The sequence below is a fragment of the Candoia aspera genome, chromosome 1 (genome assembly GCF_035149785.1).
Source record: "Candoia aspera isolate rCanAsp1 chromosome 1, rCanAsp1.hap2, whole genome shotgun sequence".
NCBI classification, from domain to species: Eukaryota; Metazoa; Chordata; class Lepidosauria; order Squamata; family Boidae; genus Candoia; species Candoia aspera.
This window is the reverse complement of record NC_086153.1, coordinates 330,009,499-330,029,737: the sequence shown is the minus strand read 5'-3', so window position 1 is coordinate 330,029,737 and position 20,239 is coordinate 330,009,499. Positions and strand designations below refer to the sequence as shown.

The window sequence follows — 20,239 nt, the reverse complement described above, 5'->3', positions numbered from 1 at the left end:
GTGATAGGAATCTGCTGCTGCCAGAGTATACCAGGTTGGGAACTTTTTTTTTTCCTTCAAAGGCCTCACTCCTTGGAAAGGGGTGTTTATTTACGGCTACTGTATCTGGACAGCAGAGATCCTGCCAACCATATCTACACAAGAGAGATGCAGATAATTACAACTCTTTGCTGCCATCTAGTGCCCATCTCAGCCAGTCTGGTGTAGTGGTTAAGGCACCGGACTAGAAACTGGGACACTGGGAGTTCTAGTCCCGGTTTAGGCACAAAGTCACCTGGGTGACTCTCTCAGCCCTAGGAAGGAGGAATGGCAAACCACTTCTGAAAAACCTTGCCATGAAAACTGCAGGGACTAGTCCAGTTTTTGAGAATTGGACATGATTGAATGGATTAAAAAAAAAAGTGCCCACCTAGATATATTCAGCCCAAATACCATGTAGTAGATTATGATTTATCTGTTAAAGACTCTATAGTGTTGGGTGAAGTTAGTGATGAACGTGGGTGAGATTCTCACATTTTCTTTCTTCCCCCTTGTCTTCTTTCTCCCGCCCACCCACCCTCTTCTCTTTCTCTTGTCCTCTCTCTCTTGCGCTCCCCACCAGTAAGCCGCTAAAGAAATTACAGATCACTCTCCCCAGAAGTCTGAACTGATCATCAGCAGAGCACTTTTGAATTTAAGCCAGGGCTGCAAGCTGTCCAATCCTGAATAAACAAGTTTATGCTAAGTGGACAGGTTCTTTTGATCTGGTAGAAGGCAGCTTGAAAGATGAAAGAGGGAGGAAGCCATGTAAACTGGGCATGTAATAAATAAATGAAGATGACCCTGATAGCTATTTGCTATGTTCCTGCTTAGAGTCTCCTTGTATGTCTGCGTAACTAATGCTGGGTTCCAGCACCACAGAAGAGGAAGGCGTTTGTCCCCATTTAGTTATTAGTTTGTTAGTTAGTTATGTTTTCAAGCCACTGATGAATGAATAAAAGTTTTCAATTAAAATCAAAACCATCAGCAATCAATAGGCTGTTCCAAAAGGTAGCTGGGTGGTCCATATCATATAATCTATCCCACGATGGAGTGGCAGAGGATCAGTAAAATGCAATGCTTCCCTGAGAGCAGCTGTCTTTCTCCATCCCTCACCCCATGTCTGTCCCTGGTACCCTCCTTGTGCAGCCACAGGAAGACTGGAAATAACCTAGAGGGAATGCCTAGAGAAACTCAAGTTTTGTGAAATCGCTCCAGACACTTCTGTCTGAAGTCAAAAAAGGTGAATTCTTGGTCAGACCTGAGTAGTTTAGCCTAAAACTATAACCCAGTGTTTCTAAACCCTGGCAACTTTAAGATGTATGAACTTCAACTCCCAGAATTCCCCAGCCGAGGCTGGCTGGGGAATTCTGGGAGTTGAAGTCCACACATCTTAAAGTTGCCAAGGCTGAGAAACACTGCTCTAACCTGCTTCTGATCCAGGGTTGACTGGGTTTTGTGTTTGCATGATGATCCACTTAAACATGTTGTGTGAACCTAGTCGGTGCATTTCTAAAGCCCTTTTAGAAATCAGCAAAGAGGTCGGTCTCCTCAGTTCAACAGAGAGAGCCTTCCAGATATCAAGGGCAGCTACAAAAAAGGTTCAGTTCTTTTTTTGCAAGTGTATATAAGCAAATCTTCCTTGATGATTTCAGTGAACAAAGGGAGGGATTACATAGACCGTGTTCTGTTAGGTGACCCAAATCAGGGCTTTAAAGCAGCATTCACACAACACATTATCCTGGTTACTGAATTACAGGTAGTCCTCGCTTAACAACCACAATTGGGACCAGAATTTCAGTTGCTAAGTGAAGTGGTTATTAAGCAAATCCAACCCCAATTTTACAACCTTTTTGTGGTGGTTGTTAAGCAAACCACTTGGTTGTTAAACAAATCACATGGTTCCCCATTGATTTTGCTTGCCAGAAGCCGACTGGGAAGGTCAAAAATGGAGATCACATGACCACGGGACGCTATGAAGGTCAGAAATATGAACCAATTGCCAATCACCCAAATTGTGATCATGTGACTGCAGGGATGCTGTGGCTGTCGTAAGTGTGAGGACCGGTCACAAGTCAGTTTTTCAGCACCGTTGTAAGCCCACACCATTGTTGTTTAGCAAAGGTTACCTGTAACTCATTGTTCTGGGTTAACAGAATACTGTACATTTCATAACAGCCTAATAAGTGAGCTATACTCTTCTAGGTTGAGGTTAAACCTGCTAACCTAGCTTAAACCGAACTAAACTTGGTGTGTTGTAGCACTGCCGCTAGTGGAACTTTAACTGTCCTTGTTAAATGCGCTGTGCTTACTCAGGGTAAAGGGAATAAGCAGCACTTTGTATCTTCTCCCCAAAGGAACTAGCAGCAAATCATCTCCTTCCTGCTTGCTCTGGGGAAGACTGGGACCTTTGCTCTCGTCACTGAGCAAGGCAGTTCTGACACTCTGGTCTCCGAGAAAGTGCTCCGCAAGGGTTAAGCAGGCAGCTTCCCCTGAGTTACCTTAAGGGCAGAGTCCTGCTGTTATTGGTCTTGGCAGCTCCTAGGAGCACAATGCAGGCAGTTCGCCTCTGCACCCTCCTGCCTGATTTAACTCATGGAGGAGCAACAGAAATTTCTCTTGGCCCTTCGCAGGCTCTGCTGCGGGGCCGAGAGTCCTGAGATAGGGGCTTGGGGGGCCGGTGCCACAGAGATCAAAGCTCTGGGGGCTTCAGTGACATTTGGCCTGTCGGGAGGCTGGTTGTGTCTCCCAGCTGCAAGGCAGGAACGTGGGCCTGAGAGCAGCGTGGGAGAAGACCAGGGTCCTTTGCCCCCTTTTTTTTCAAACCTGGGTGGAGGTTGGAGGGGAAGATGTCCTCAGTCAAGTGGGGCATTTAAGAGTTACCAAAACTAGGAAAAGATTTGCCCCAGTTATAGTCTTTCTTCTTTCTCTGTGCTTAACCTGAAATCTCCCTCTAATTGAGCATCTTGCTTCCCACACTGGTTGCGCAGATGCACAGACCAAGCAGGGAGATACCCTGTTGTTTCTCCCAGAGGAACTGATATTCAGAGGCTGGTTTTCATGTCTAATAGATGTTGATAGGCCCCCTCAAAGTCATTACAAGAGCCCTGCTTTCTCTGAAGGCAGATTCTTCCAATCCAGGAACCTGCTCTTCTGCACAACAGCCAACTTGCTGCCTCTCAGAAGCCCCCAGACAGCAGAAAGGAACTGCTGTCCCCGTTTGACCCTAAATCCTCTCAACTGGCACTGAATAGGGAGGCTCCTGTTAGAAATCACAGTGAGTAGCCTTGAACAGAGATGGTGCAAGAAGGCCGAGGTACAATAGTTGGTTATTCCCAAAATTGCACCATCTACTTCTCGGTTTGGAACTGCAGGCCATTCTGGAGTAGACAGGCCCTGCGGGGAATCTGAGATGAGGCTTGCTTGGGATACGCCCACCTCTTTCTTAAGTCAGGCTGTGCAAGAGTTCCACAGCTAACGGCAAGCGGAGTGTGACATCACTGGTTGCCATGGCAAACGCTTCCTGCAGTTTCTTGCCATTCCAGAATGGATGAAAGCAAGAAAGCATTGGAAGGGGATGCTTTGGAGAAAAAAATGAGCAGCGAAAGGGTAGCTTTAAGAGTTCTTCCATGAAAGTCGAGTATTTAAGCATTGGATATATAAGGTGTACGTGAGACACCACAGAGGCATGTGCACTTTTCTGAGTGAATGCCCTTTGTAATAACAATGGGTAGGTTCATGCCTCACATGGTGGTTGGCTTCACACAACACCCTAAGCCAACCTGGGGCGCTGGAGCTACACACAGCCCATAAAGGGACTTCCAGAAGTCTTAACCAAAGTGGAAATGTTAATGTGAAGGGAAAATTATTAGATATGTGGCTGGAAGGTATTCATATTAACTGTGTTTAATTTTAATTAAATACAAAGCCAAAGCCAAACCAATACTATTTCACTCTTATCCTGGTTTCACCTACTACTTTTTGGAACACAGTCCCCAGTGTGAAGCCCAAAGGCCAGGTCTGTCTCTTGGGCTCAAAATGGCCTTAAACCAAACATACCACATTTGGCTTACCACAGTACGTGAACCGAGCCAACATTTTCTTTATATTTCTTCTTCCCATTTACAACTTCCTTTGAAGTTGGGCTTTGTTTTTGACAAGGATCCCATGATTTTGTTGGAGGATGCAACCATTTCCCCTTTTCTCTATAGCACCTACAGCAGTAATGCTGACAATATATTTAAGAGGAGAAGGAAACACAGGGAGGAATCATGTTCCAAAGGGATTGTAATATTAGCCCATTTTAACAAAAGCAATGCACAGTCCTGTGATACCTTGGACTGATTCATTTATTGTTGCAGATGTTTTCAGTGTCATCAAATGCTGTTCAGTTTCAAAACATTTATATTCCACCCTTACATCAAATAGCTTCCAGTTTGGTTTGTGATAAAGGATTAATCTAATCTTCCCCAACCTGGTCTTTTCAGATCTGCTGCAAATTCCCAGTTATTTCTTTGGTGTTTAGGAATTAGAAATGAATGTTTATTTCACCCTGACAGTACGTGGAGGCTTTAAAAGAAGGACTTTTTGAAGTGTCTGTCAAAACCCTAACACCAACTCGCAAACAAGAAAGTTAGATTTTCACAGTCTCATTTCTTAGGTTTATTGCAAGGAAAAGGGGTACTGGAACATTGGAAACTGGTATGTGTATTTTAGCCACCATTTATCAGTGAATGTGTTAAGACAGGACCTTCCTGATTAATTTGATTCTCTTTCTGACTATCTTTTGCTTAAGGGGGAAGTTTTCTACCCATTTAGCAGATGTGAAAAGAATGTCTGTCTGTTCTTGCCCTACCATATTTTGGAAATGCCCATTCCTGTTTCCAGGTTCAGTGAATTCTATTACAAATTTCTGAAAGGTAGTCCTCCTTTCCTGTGAAGAGAACCCTTCCTGAGAGTGGATGAATTATGTTCTTCCCTGGATAGCATTTCTTGCGGCTCCAGGCATGCTAGATGTGTGGGAGGCAGAAAATTGTCTTTGGGACTCAGAATCATTGATCAAAGGCTGTTCTAGCACAACATACGTTTTCAGGTCAAGTGAAGTGACACGGCTTCCAAACCTTGATTAGTTATCTTGGCGAGCTTCTTCGTGGCTTGGCAGTTGTGCAAACCCAGCCTATTGCTTAATTTACCATCCAGTGTATTGTGTGAGCCCAGAAAAAGGGCTGATTCAATAATCAGGTGATATTTGTTGTGTGAATACAGCCAGAGAGTGGGGGAGGGATTGTAAAGGCTGGTTAGCACTTAACTTGCACAGTTTCTGCTTTAGTCCTTATCTTTGCTAATTGAGAGTTAAGAGTTCACACCTAGTTGTCCCCCAAATCTTTTAACATGGCTTCCTGTGTAATTTGGCTGCAATTTTAATATGAAAGAAGAGGGAAAGTAGGGAAGAATACATTGAAATGAAATTACATTTAGATTTTGTCTTGGCCCTGCCCAACTGCTGAGCTGTCGATCGGAAGGTCGGCGGTTCGAAACCGCGCGGCGGGGTGAGCTCCCGTTGCTCGTCCCAGCTCCTGCACACCAAGCAGTTCGAAAACATGCAAATGTGAGTAGATTAATTGGTACCGCTTCGGCGGGAAGGTAACGGCGTTCCGTGAGTCATGCTGGCCACATGACCCGGAAGCGTCCTATGGACAACGCCGGCTCCAAGGCTTTGAAACGGAGATGAGCACCGCCCCCTAGAGTCGGACTCGACTGGACTTTACGTCAAGGGAAACCTTTACCTTTACCTACCTCTCCCAGTTGTTTCTGCCCGTCCAATTTGATCTAGTAGGTTGGGTATGCTGCAGGTCCCATCAGCCAAGGAATGTCCATTGGCGGGGACTAGAAGGTGTGCCTTCTCCTCTGTAGCGCCTGCCCTCTGGAACATCCTCCCTCCAGAAATTAGGATGTCCCCCACCCTGTTGGCCTTTCATAAGGCTGTGAAGACCTGGTTATGTGCTCGGGTCTGGGGCCCCGAATGTGTGAATGGTCCCCTGGCTTATATTAACATCCATGCACTGCTTAGTTGATGGCCATGTATATTTATCCTATAATTTAATTGTTTTAATTGAAATTGTTTTAATGGTTTTATAGTTTTTATTGTTGTAAGCTGCTCTGAGTCACTTGCTGAGAAGGGCAGCTTTAGAAATTGAATGAATGAACGAATAAATAAATAAATAAATAAATACAGCATAGCATTCAGTGGGCAAAGCTAGACTTGATGCATCCCTTGGTGTCCCCCCACCCCCCAAAAAAAGGTAGTACTTCCCTCTCCTACAGTTTAGGACTCTTGGGAAGGACCCACTTAACTCACTTCTCATGGAAAAGGGTACCTTGGCATGCTAGCCATCACCTACTACAGATGCACAATGGAGGTTCCCCCTGCTGGTCTGGATTTTCACAACTTGCTATATTAGGCTAAATTGGAATTGCATAGTTGAGATTTCAGTGCCTTTGGGAATCCAGACATTGTTTAGCACAGTGTTTCTCAACCTTGGCAACTTTAAGCTGTGTGGACTTCAACTCCCAGAATTCCCTAGCCAGCATGGCTGGCTGGGTAATTCTGGGAGTTGAAGTCCACACAGCTTAAAGTTGCCAAGGTTGAGATGCAGTGGTTTAGCATGTTGTGTAAATCATGTTAAGTCAGGTCTAGGGTTTACTGGATGCATCTGTCCAGCCTCTGCATTTTCCTGTACTAGCCAGCTTGGTAGTAAATTTATTCCTTCTATAGTAAGACGTTATTTCCTTTTGTTGTTACATTTATGTTCCACTGGAAGAGTAGTGTACATGCCATCTCTCATTTTATCCAACAATAACTCAGTGAGGTAGGCTGGGTTGAATGCGAGAGAATGGCTCAAAGTCACCCAGTAGGTATGATGGTTGAGTGAGGATCTGAACAAAGATTACACAGACGGAATGCCCTGGAACATAAGCAGAGTGTTTTTTCCTTTCCTAACAAGTACTAAGAGCCTTGCTCCAGAATCTGGACTGAGGGTTCCAGAGAGGGAAGGTGCAGATGTTCCAGCCCTTCAGATAACGCTCATTTGTTGAGTGAAGAGAACACCACCACTTTTCCCATTCATCCACTCAGGCCTGCAGGGAGCTAAAAGAGCAGGGGCTAAGATTTGGGGGGGCTGAGCAAAGACAAGAAAACAGGAAGCAATGGACACATGGGAATTCTCTTTTCTTTCTCTTTCTTCATCCAGAAGGAGCTGAGCCTGCCACGCCGAGGGAAGATGTGAGTAAAGGGCTACCAGCCCATCTTTTCCTTCACAGGCCTCCTTTCCATCCTCCCCTTTGGAGGCTTCATCCATTTTCCATGTTGGTGGCTGAATCTCTCATATAAGCCGCATTGGGATCTTCTGCTGCAGAGGGGTAAAAAGGCCCGATGCTGGCCACAGCCACAAGGGCAAAACCATGTAAAAAAGAGGTGATTGCATGGCTGTGGCTGCCCTCTTGACTTTTTCAACCCCTCCCTATGTGGACACCCCTGTTATCCTGCTACTACAGGTGGTTCTCCCTTACTGGCCATTTGTTCAGCGACTGTTCAAAGTTACGATGGCACTGAACGAGTGGTACTGACAACCAGTCCTCAAAGTTCCAGATGTCGCAGCATCCCTGCAGTCACATGATCGCAATCCGAGCACTTAGCGACCAGCTCTCAATTAGGACATTACAGCATCCTGTGGGCACATGATCACCATTTGCAACCTTCACTGCTGGCTTCTGACAAGCAAAGTCAGTGGAAAAGCTGGCAGGGTCACAAATGGCGACCACGTGGTGTTGCGCTTAACGACGGCACAGGATTTGCTTGATGACAGCAACTGGAAGTGCTGTTGCTAAGTGGTGTGGTCACATGACATCACGCTTTATGACTGCGTCGCTTAGCAACGGGAATTCTGATCCCAATTACCATTGTTAACTGAGGACTACCTGTATTTTTTCTCCACTGGCTGCATTATAAGAATAGAGGAGAAATCCTGCTTGATTGGGCCAGGGCAAAAATTCATTCAGCAATGTTCATTCTGACACTGGCTAGTCAAATGCTTCTGGGTAGCCCATAAAGAGGCCATGAAGGCAACCAGTCTCACCTCTGGCTCATTGCAGGATCTGATACTAGACACGGATGACCTCTAAAAACTGAAGGTCCTTTTGCTAACATGGCCCCCCACCACTGACAGAGGTTGTCCTTTTCGTTAATGAATAGTTTGCACCACATTTGGTGGCTGTGGATTATAATCGTTTTCTGAAGCAGTTGGGTCTGTTGTCTGCCCAGTTTACTTTTAGTAGGAAAATTGGTCAAGTCCATAGAAAGATGAAGGCAACGGTGGGTTGATTTCACAAACAATTTAATAGCATCCTAGTTTTCCTTCTATCTATTGTTAGAATGTTTTGTATTTTGTAAATAATGTACTAAGAATTGTCATTCTTTGTTTAAATGCATTTCGTACTCTGAAGGTTATTGGACTGAATACCAGTCATGCTGAGCATTGCATTCTTATTAAATCAGAGTCTTGACTTCCCACCCCCCTGTTCTTTTATTATGCAGAACTGCTATTTCCTTTGTAAACTGGCTTTTGACACACCACTGTGGGGTGGGAGGCATGGATGACCGTGTGATCTCATAAAATACCGACCAATCAACCATTTCAGTCTTAGGTGTCGAAACCACTGAATATGTTTCCTGGACATCTTGTTCTAGATGCATACCCAAGAGAAGAGTTCCTCTATGCATGTACAGAGTGCTTTCTTGAACATTAATTCCCAGCCTGTAGGCACATCCATAATCTGGAGAAAAGGACATAGCTTATGAAGTATCTCTGTGCATATTTCTTTATTTCCTTTCGTAGTGACTTCAGTAAACCAACCAACCTGACTTGTCTGGAAACCATCCTCGGGATCAGAAAATGTGTGTGTGAAATGGAACAGGATTCTGTACCTATGCAGGAAGTGCTTTTTAAAAATTATATTTTGGGGCATTTCTAAATGGCATGACATGCTGGTCTCTGATGTAATAAAGATTGATCTGATTTGATTAAATGGCTTTAAGCCCCACTGCTGGTTATCATCATCATTTATTTGAGGTATAGCCTACTTTCCTACCTAAAAAGTGTTCAAGGCAGCCGAGATTTGCACTCTACAGGACCTTAGTCTGTTTTGAACCCTGGAAAAGCACGAACGACAGAGCCGCGCTGGTGCAGAAGGAGATACAGGCTCACTGCCCTCTTAGCCTTCTCCCAGAAATGGTCGGCGTTCTGGTCAGCTAGAAGTGACCACCAGCGTGGCAGTTGGCTACTAGAAGGAATATGGGAGCGTATGCTGGTGACCTTTCCCCCCGTGAATCTGTTTAACCCCCTTTTAAAGTCGGGGGGGGGGCTGTGGCAGGGGGCTGCTCGGACAGCGACCCCGGCGGCAGACTCGCCTCTCGCGGGCCGCTGCGGGCGAGGGTGTGGGTGTGGGTGTGGGTACGGGTGCGTGTGCGCGCGCGCCGGTCTCCGCCGTCCCCCCTTCCCCTCCGGGGGCCGCGGGGGAGGAGGAGCGGCAGGTGGGCGGGCATGGGGGAAGCCGGCGAGCAGCCTCGCCTCCTTTCCTGCGGCTGGCTCCGTCTCACTCGCGGTCGGACTGGGCTGGCGGGCGGAGAGGCGAGAGGGGCGCCCCGCACCGTCGGGGCGGCAGCAACATGCAGGCGCGCCGGGCCAAACTGAAGATTCCGTCGCTGACCTTGGTGGAGTAAGTGAGGAGGGACGGCCAAGCTGGAGGGGGTCGGTTGCCGGTCGCCATGAGGGGAGGGAGCGGGGTCTGAAGCGACGGCAGCGCTCGTTTTGAGGGGGCCGGAGGGGTCGAGGCGCCCTCGGTGGAGTGCCCGGAACAGGTGCAGGCAGACGAAGCTGCGCTGGGCTGGGGGTGTCCCCCGCTCCCCCTTTCTTCTAGGGATTCCTTTCTTCCCCTCGCTCTCCCTCCTTCGATCCAGGGGTCTCCAGTGACGCATGTTTCGGTTGCCAGGGAACCAGGTTGGAAGGAAGGGGGCGGGTTGTTCCTAAAGAGAAGGGAAGAAGAGGTTCACCTTCTCCATCGTTTCCATCTTCGCTTCCTCCGCAGCAGCAGCGGGTTAAAACTGAGATGCAGCCAGCCTCAGTTCTTCCCATGGCCCCCTACTCACCCACCCTGTTTCTTGGGGGGGGGCATACAATAGTTTTAGCTGCATGACAGTAGAAATTAAGCAGCTGCAGACCTGCCAGACTCCTCTCCCTCACATCTCCATCCTGGAGTAGAAAGGAAAGCCTCACCTGTTGGATTTCCACTTGCTCCTCTACCTACTGAAATGTCCAGCTGCCCAGCTGTGGAGCTGAAAGAGGAAATGGAGGAGGAAGGGGGAGGGAAATATTGAACCCTGTGAGGTGAGGACTTGGTTAGGCTTTCCTAGTTTAACCAGCAAGGGTAGCTGTGTGTCAGGCATCTGGATTTTCTCAGCAGCCTAGACCACCGACACCTGTGAAGCCCATCTCCCCATGTCCCCTTGGGACTCCTTCTGTTGTGATGCCTCCCACACAAGTTTTACTCCAGGTTAGTTGATAGCAAAGAACCATTGGCTTCTTGCTGTTGTGTACAGTATTAATTTTTATTAAGGACATTTTTTACAGAGTAAAAACAATACAAATTTAAAGAAGAAAAATAAAACAGTCCCCTGTCTTTAATTCTGTAAAACAGATGCCAAGCAAAGGCACTCCTTGGATTTCCATAGTTTCAGAATCACACAGCTCTGGTCTTAGAATCATAGAGCTGAAAGGGACCTTAGAGATCTTCTAGTCCAACCCCCACCCAGGGCAGGAATCCTCACACCACCCCAGACAAATGGCTGTCCAACCGTCACTTGAAAACCTCCAGTGATGGAGCCCCTACGACTCCAGGAGGCAGGCTGTTCCACTGCCCTAATAGCCTCATTCCTACTTATTTCAAGTTTGGATCCACTGTACTTCTGTAAAGCTTCCACCATAGGTTCTTATCCTGCCCTCAGGAGCTATGGACATCTTCTTCCCTTGACAGCCCTTCAAGTATTTCATGTCTCCCCTTAGCCTTTTCTTCTTTAGGTTAAATTTACCCAATCCCTTTAACTTCCATAGGATTAAGGGATTAGGTATGTTTAGCCTCAAGTTTTTCTGTGATGGAATTTAATAAGAGGAGTGAAGGAACCCTACACATGCTTACAGATACCAGCACCATTCCAGGTTAGATAAATAAAACTGAGAATGGAGTTTTGGGTTCAAATTCTCAAGCTTGGCAAAGGGTAATCCAATTTCCGTACGAGTTGGGAATGTACTAGCATCTTTCAAGGCAGTTCACTGCAAAAGAATATATGGCTGAATTTGCATAGCACTAGCCTAGACTACATCAGGTGTGGGTAATTTGTGGTTTGGCATGTTGTGGAACCCAGCATTTGTCTTGGCATGTTATGCAAACCAGGACATCATGTTAAGCTGTATTATAATTTACTTATTTGGCCCATAGCATGTTCTCTAAAAACAGCAATACTGCCTTGTTAACCCAGATTAGGGTTAAGTATGACTAGTGAAATCAGCCACTCAAACTGTATCTACCTCTAATCAAGGACTGTATATTCTGACTGGCAGGAACAATTCTCTGGAGTCTGAGCAGGTCAGAGAAAGGCCTCTTCTTGCCTATTTGAAGATGAGGAGTTATGAGCTTATATTCCACCACTAAATTGTAGGCTTTGCCCTAAGGTAGAACTGAGATTTGATTGTAGAATCATGTTCAAAGTGCCTGCTATCAGTCTCTGTTTGATAGAAGGCCTTTGGCTAACTCTCTCATTTACTCCAGGCAAACATTAGCCCACTCAGCTTTCTTTGCTGTCCATTACTCCAGACTCAAATGGCTTCATGGAATCTGTTTTCTGATTTCTTCTCTGTGGCATAACTAGGGAGTGTTGTGGGAAGTGGGAATCAGGAGGCATTCCAGTGCTGGATGACGATGATCAGCTTTAGCTCTGAGCCTTCTCTTCCCCCGTCCTTTTCTGGCTTTTGAGCTGGTCTTACCCATAGGAGAAATGAGGCAAGTACAGATTCTGAGTGGTGACAGCAGTCCCTGGAAGGGGAAGTTGATCTGCTAGGTCCTCTTCCCTGTGCTCCCAACACACAAGTTGTCTTCAAAAGTGGTGGAAAGGCTCTCAGGACTTCAGCATTGAAGGACGATGGAACAGACACTTGAATTGACCTATGGAAGTGGGAGAGGGCACCACCTTGCTCTATGCTCAATAGCAACGTGTTTGGGGTAGGCCTTGATGCTTAGAGCTTGAGAAGGAATTTGGGGGACTGAAAGGGTCCCGTCCCTGTCAGAGGGACACCTCTTCACATTATTCACCCACCCTTCCTTTGGTTGCCTCTCTTCCTTTGCAGTTTGTCACCTGGTAGCCAGAGCCCGACCCTTCTCAGCCCCTGCAGTCCCTGTAGTCCTTTGACCCTGCATCCCTGGAGGTAAGAAAGAGCGTACTTGTGGAGGTGGGGAGGGGCACTGTCTTCTGTCCCTTTGGATGCTGAGAGGGGACTTCCATTCAAAGGTGTAAATGGTGGAACCAACCCACCATTGCCTCCAACGCCATCTGCCTTTACATCTGGCAAGCCAGAGAGGCAGGTTCTGCTGCCCTTCTCCCGTTCATGGCCAAGTTCTCCTCTGGATGCATTGCTAAAAAGATTAATGAATAACATTGCTGCGTAGCATTATCTCTGACGTTTGGGGAGGGGGGCTGTTGGCAAGCACCAGAAACAGCAGGAAAAGGTGAACAGGCAACAACAGTGGGAGGGGAAGGAAAAGCATTGTTTAATGAGCAATTGGACTAGGCTTGTTGTGTGAATTATGTCCTGGCCTGATTCTGTGCATTCAGCTGTTTTCATCTTTCCTTATGAACCGAAAATGTATTCTAGATTGGATTTGTTCCTTATTTCCTGCCTAAGAAATAGATCTTCCCCATCTCACTCTAATTAAGCAATAGGGTTATGTTTTGTATGATGAGTAGCAGGAAATGAGGTTTCTGTTTGACAGACTGAATTAAAAAGAAAGTGAACTATTGTGCTTTTGGTGTTCTCTGCAGACATTACCTAGCCCAGGAATGAAACATCTGCAGGAAAACAACCAAGCTCAGAGAATATGAAGAACCCAACAGTTTAACCCAGAGCTAGATCTATTTTCTGCTATTGGAAGTTTTCTATTAAAAAAAAGCAGGGGGTTCTTCTGAATCTGCTGTGGGCAGCCCATCTGTTGTGCTCTGACAAGAGTATTTAAGCCTGTCTTATTTTTCTGAGTGCAGAGTTGGTTTTCTTTGGGAAGAAGGCAGCAGAGCATTTTGTAATATTTGCATATATTTAGAAATATATAGGTTAAGCATAGGCAGGTGTGTACAGCTAAAATACACTACCCCACATTAGATTTCCAGAGAGGCAAACAGTCTCCCCAAATGCTCTTAGTTTACTGAACTAAAAAAAAATGCTAGCTAAATTTTATTGTCCTTTCCATATGCAGAAATCTGCGTCTCTTTCCTTTCAATGGTCTAGGTCAGGGTTTCTCAACCAGGGCCATTTTAAGATGTGTGGACTGCAACTCCTAGAATTCCCCAGCCAGCAATCAAGTGGCCCAGGTTGAGAAACCCTGGTCTAGGTTGTAAGGCAAGCGAGATTGGAATATAAGGTTGGGAGGGTAAACTTTCTTTTGTTTTCTCTCAACACATTGGTCGTAAAAATTGTGGGTTATTTGGTCAAGTTAACATAATCCATGATCTCTGTAATATTATGAATAATGATGGAGGCATGCACTGGGGAATAATGAAATGTTTGCCAACAGGAGGGTGGAAATCTGTTTTTTTTTTTTCCTGTGACATTACATTTTAGTTAGATATAGCAGAATACAATTATAGGTTCACTAAAATCCTAGATTTTGGGATTACTTTCTATGGCATAGCAATCTGGGGGAAAAGTGGGGGAAAAAAAGGCTTAAATGCATTTGGAAGCTCTAAATAACAGGCTTGTCAATCATTGCTGTGACTTTATTCATTGACGAAACGACACTGAAAGATGGGAGCAGATGGTTTTCTCACCAATTAATTGGACGAAAGAGTACCTGTCATTTCCCTCCTATCTTATAACTTATAAGGGATTATGATTTATTGTTTGCTTTTGAAAAATGAAAGCTAGGAATTGGGGAATTATCAATTAATTTGGGAGGGCAACTTCTGCTTACCTCCCCCTCTGTTTGCTCATGCAAGTGGTTCTTCAAAAAGTATTTTATACTGGTTGTGGAATTCAGCTGATGCAGAATTACACGAACACAGAATTTTGATATGAGGAATGGGATGAGTCAGGGTCATGGAAGCAACACAGGCTGGGTCCATGAGCACAGCATTGGGGACACGAACGTGATGGTGTCAAACTGGGCGATGTTGGTGGCTATGGAAAGTGCCCTCTCATCTATAGCAGAAAGGTAATTGCAGGGGGAGCTCTACCATTCTGCAGCAAGGGAACTAGTCTCTGATAAAAGTTCCCCCAAATTTCCACTCCTTGAATTGAGCAAATAGAAAAATACCGGGTGGGTAATTTGTGGACTCTGGTAGGAATTGTCCAATGGGATATGCTTCCATGTATTCAGAAAGAAAGCAGAGACTGAATCAACAGTAGGCAGGAATCACCTAGTGCAGTGTTTCTCAGCCTTGACAATTTTAAGATGCATGGACTTCAACCCCCAGAATTCCCCAGCCAGCATGAGCTAGTGGTTTTTCATAATAGCATGTTTCCATCAAATGTTAGATCCTGTACCCTAGAAGTTCAGGTTTAGGAAGGCTGTCACACGGGCACCTTGCTAGAATGGGATGAAATGAAAACAAAATATTTGCATGAATATGAGGGCAGAAAACAGATGACAAGCAGCAACACATACAAACAGAAAGAGATCCATCTTTTCAGATCTGCCTGCCTCTACGTGGCTGTGTTTGACTATGTCAACCCCAATTCCCATATGTGTTTGACTACCTTTTCTATAATATTCAGGCAGTATGCTATCTAGGCATTAATAGAAATTATGTATAATACTTCTGGAGGGTGCAGGTTGCAAAGTCTTTTCTTGATCATTTTTTCTAGATGCCATTAAATGTAACATAGCTCTTGCTCATCACTATGCAGAGTGCAAACATCTCTTACATAGGCAGTGTTTTAGTGTAATTGCTGGAAACCACAGTTTACACCCTCCTTCCATGTATCAAACAGCTGACTAGCTGCGCCAATTGACTAGCACTTCTGACATCATCATGGATTTGCTTATAAAAGATCCTCCATAACTTAATTTCAGACAGTGCCTTATAATGTTATGCCGCAGAAGGTAGCAGGACCTATTTAATCTTCGCTGATTTCAGCAAAACTAAACATGATCTAGCCTGATTAGTAATTGGATGAGAGATCACAAGGAAATCCCAGAGCTGTTGGCTAGATTAGGAAATTGAAAAGATGTTCTGAAAGAAGAAAATCACAGACCACAGCTCTGTTGTTGCTAAGGAAGCCATAAAGCTATATGCCTATGTGGTCACTAGGTGTTAATGCTAGGTAATTTTTTTTACCTTTATTTTAATGAGACACTGTCCATAAACACGTAAAAGGAGTAGTAAAAATCCAGAACACACAATAAATACAAAGTAGCCATTCAGAATCCAGTATATACTGTAATGCATTAAAAGAATAAAAAGCATGCCTATAATATTGGAATGTTTACTGTTATTTTATGCTTTTCTTTATGTTTTATTGTGGCAGTCCAACGTCTGTAGAGAAGGGATGAAGGAGAATATTTGCATTTCTAAAAAGTAAGTGGTGGTGGTGGTGATGTCAGAGGGAATGCCTAGGAAAATTAGGAAGTCTTCTAGCTGGAGAAAAAAGGGGGAGGAAGGTGGCAGTGCTGAAAATGCCTTCTCTCTGATCAGTTACCCACCTTACCTCTAATGAGGAACTCACTGAGAAGATGGCTTCATTGTATCAACGTAAGAAGATCCCCATGGATCAAAGCAATTTTTATTCCAGCATCCTGTTTCCCGTAAGGAGGCCATAAGCATGGAAGATTGCAGGTGTGGAATCTATGGGATGTTCACATGTTCAACAGGAATGCAACAGATCTCATTTGTACTGTTGTTTGCCAGCAATTGCAGAAATAATTTTGGAATGAGTTGCTGTAACATACCTTTTTTTTTTTTGGTGCCTTCGAGTCTGTATTGACTCCTGGTGACTGCCTGGACAAGTCCCTGCCATTTTCTTGGCAAGATTTCAGAAGTGATTTACCATTGCCTGCTTCCTAGGGCTGAGAGAGAGTGACTGGCTCATGGTCACCCAGCTGGCTTTGTGCCTAAGGTGGGACTAGAACACACAGCCTCCCAGTTTCTAGCCCGATGCTTTGACCACCAGACCAAACCATTAAACAATTTGTAAAGGCAGGATTGTCAACCACTGAGTTGAACACAGCTTTTGAGTTTTTGGTCCCAGCATTTCCAGGGATGGGAAAATTGCTTGCCTGAAATCCTGAACAGTGGTGACAATAGCACTATATTTCAGTGGACCATGGACCTTACTTGTTATAAGGCAGCCTGCAATATTCCTGTGAGGAGAAGTCCATAGACACATTCTAGGCCAGCCTTTCTCGACCTTTTGACCCTGGAGGAACCCTTGAAATATTTTCCAGGCCTTGGGGAACCCCTGCATGTTCAGGGTCAGATATAAGCCAGAAGTTCCAAAATTATGGTATTCGTTTCATGGGTAGGCCTGTATATATGCATTAACAGTGTTCTTAAACTCAAAATAAAGAATGAAACTTACCTCTGTAATGTGAAGTTGCCTGAATTTGAAATAATCTTTTAAATAAATTGTGATCTCCCAGGGAACCCCTAGTGACCTCTCGTGGAACCCTAGGGTGCCACGGAACCCTGGTTGAGAAACCCTGGTTTAGGCTAAGGGGCTCAGAGTAACCTGCATGTTCAGAGGCAGTCCACTCCCAATACCAGTGGATGACAAGAAGCCCTCTAAACCTACTTGTTGCCTGCTTGGAAGTACCTACTAGGGAACTGAATGCTGTGCTACAGAGGTCTGTAGAATCTGATCTGGTTGTTCTGTTCCTCCTTGTTTTGTCCTCTTTGTGGAGAGGCGCATCGTCTCTGAATATCTGAAGCTGGAGACAAACTGTAGGGCATCCGTGCATTATTGGTGCCCTGCTTCAGGGTATCATGAAAGCCTTGGCTGTCCACCGCAGGAAACAGGGTGTTAGATGGACTGTATCCACCTTGATCTAATCCAGTAGTGCCTCTTTTTCCTCTTAGCAAACTTTCTATTTTTTTAATATTAAGTGGAAAGTGATGGAACATCAAAGCTTTCCATTGCCTCTACCCTTTGGCCAGCTCCACAAAGAGCTAAGTTATTTTAAAGAGTGCCAATAAAATGCCATGAAATGGGAGGCCCTAAGATCAGCTGCAGTGTGGTGCCACATCCTAGTAGTGTGTACATCCAGATAAGCAACAAAGTTTCTCTGAGCGTCTCTTAGGTGAATGAGCCCATCTTGCCTGTTATTTCTCAGAGATGGAAAATAGTGTGTGCTTTGCAGAAGCCTGAGATTTTTTTCAGTATAGCTGCGAAGAAGAGAGAATTATGTTGATACTCCTGTAAATCATCTTACCAAACTGTGAAGTCAGTGCAAAGACTAGCAGGAGAGGAATCTTTACCTCTTCCCAACCTCCCAGCTAAGGCTATTAGGCAGTAGCCAAATATTTCACAAGAAACAGTTTCTTGTGGCAATGCAAACAGGCCGCCCTGCTGTGCCTCATCCCGTAGGACTGTGCAGTGCTTCAGAAATAATTCTGAAAAGGTACTTGGGAGTGTGTGGAGTGCAAATTCAGCCTCTGTCTGTAACTCTTTAAAGCAGCTGCATCTTTTCCTAGAATTGCTTGACTGTCCTCTGGAACTGCCATGTGCTGCCAGGAAAAGAAATGGCTGCTTTACAATCCCAGACAGGCATTATGCTTGTGCTCCAAAGTGCCTTTTTGAAATTGAATCTGGAGCACTGTATAACCCTAATATGCAGCACTTCCGGAGAGAAGATTGATTGCTAAATCTTTTTGTAAGAAGAGGCATGGTTGACTGCTGGCACACAGGCTGCTCTCAAGACATCAAAAGGCCCGAGACAACTATCTTGCTGTTTTTAATCAGGAAATCAGAGCAGACAGTTCCCACTTGTGTATGTTTGTCTTCCTTGAAATACTGGTGGTGCCAAACTTTTCAAAGAAAGCCAAATCACATTGTATCCAAATTCAAACCACAAGAAGGAAATGACAGCAAATGCAGTACATTCCAACTGGGCTCACATATCATCCTCCCAAGTCATAATTTGGTTTATTTGCTTTTGGCTTAATGCATTGTGTGAACCCAGCTGTTGTGGTTTACAAATGCCTCAGACCCTCTTTTCTAACTCCTTATTTGTACTCTGTTGACTACAGTTGCCAAAAAACAGCAGCATGGTTTCCCAGCCATTTTCAGGTTGGAAAATATATAAAAATTGCACTGTAACCCTGCAGTTGGTTTAACATACTTAAAACAGCAATGAAAAAAATCCTGACCCCTCCAGAGGGAAAAAAAACCTCTAGAAAATTGGCCCCATCCCTGTGTGGAAGTTTCTATCCTATCTACTTGGCTTCATTACTCAGCCTTTATAGTCCTCACATTCAAATAAAGTATTAAGAGGAGTCATTGGCCCCCAGAAGATTGCCTGCCCCTTGGCATGTTCAGTGAACTTAGTCATTTGTAGTTCAGTAAGAAAACCATGGCTTAGCACAGTGTTTCTCAACCTTGGCTACTTTCAGATGTGTGGACTTCAACTCCCAGAATCCCCCAGCCAGCTTTGCTGGCTGGGGAATTCTGGGAGTTGAAGTCCAACACATCTGAAAGTAGCCAAGGTTGAGAAACAGTGGTCTACACAATACATGACTGAGTGTTGAAGTCCACCCATCTTAAAGTGGCCAAGGTTGAGAAACACTGGCTTAGCATAATGTGTAGTCTGTCAACTTTCATTCCCATGCCCAAAAAGAAGGAAAACTAAACCATGTTTGTGATCGTCACAAAAATTGAGACTTAAGGCATGGGGAGCATGGAATGACAATGGTAGGAAATGAACAGGAAAGAAACTGACTTAAGGTTCAAGTCATGCCCAGATCACCTCTTTGCCATTAAATTTGAAAAGGAGGACCAGTTATGCAAAGGAAAACCAATGATTTATATTAGTAGTTCAGGAGATTATGGATTCCCACTTTCTTTTGTTTCTTCTTTGGCTTATCTTAGTGTGGCATGTTGACATTTTTAAACATTTTTTTAAAAAAATCAGCTTGTTCTTGGCTACCAAATCCAGCAGCTAGTAGCCAAGGCAGGGTTTCTCAGCCTTAGCAACTTTAGGATGTGTGGACTTCAACTCTCAGAATTCCCCAACCAGCTTGGGGAATTCTGGGAGTTGAAGTCCACACATCTCAAAGTTGCCAGGGTTGAGAAATCCTGAGCTAAAGAAAGAAATCCAGGTGGAAGGAGCTTGCTAACAACACTCGTGGGACTGCTAATGAGATTTCATCAGCCTTGGCCAGGAAATGAAGGCTGAGATTTTACTAAAGTGAGGATGCAACACCAGTTTGTAAGTGCATTGTTTTTCTCAAACGGATCTGGTCTGCTATGTAGCAGCTAAAAAGAGAATAGCAACCACCTGGGCTGCAGCCTCATGTTGGTGTAGTGCTGGTGTTCTGAAGGCAACACCATTGCCATGAGCAGGAGACAGAGTAAGAGGAAGTCCACTGGATGACACATGGTTTCCTGCATGGAGGATCTCAGTGTGTGCGCACTGTCACCCCCAGCCCAGCCAGCCAGCCGGTGCTGTGGAGAGACAGCCTTCGCTCACTGCTGGCTGGCTGTTTGCTATCTCTTTGGCCCGCTGCCACTGTGTGTGCTGCCCTTGTCTGCTGACCCCCAAGCTGACAGAGTTTGCCTATTTGGTGGCTGCTGCACACAGAGAGGCCGACAGAATATTTGGGAAAGGGAGCTGGCCTGGATTCTGAGAGGATCCATTGGAACTCCAGGCTGAAATCTCATTTCCCAATTCTGCGGTGTGAGTTCCTGGA

General features: G+C 45.1%; 1 protein-coding gene across 3 annotated transcripts in view; it reads left to right on the top strand.

Moving 5' to 3' along the window:
- The window catches only part of MAST3 (microtubule associated serine/threonine kinase 3), a 61,715-nt gene that overhangs the window by 2,491 nt on the left and 38,985 nt on the right, over positions 1 to 20,239 (top strand). For 2 of the 3 annotated variants that reach the window (XM_063290648.1, XM_063290647.1), the window contains exons 1-2: positions 9,669 to 9,792; positions 12,474 to 12,551. In XM_063290648.1, the coding sequence (XP_063146718.1) occupies positions 9,743 to 9,792; positions 12,474 to 12,551 (128 nt within the window). In that variant the 5' untranslated portion in view covers positions 9,669 to 9,742. Of the gene's footprint in view, positions 1 to 7,268; positions 7,301 to 9,668; positions 9,793 to 12,473; positions 12,552 to 20,239 lie in introns of those variants that run through there. The other variant, XM_063290649.1, reaches the window with a different exon arrangement.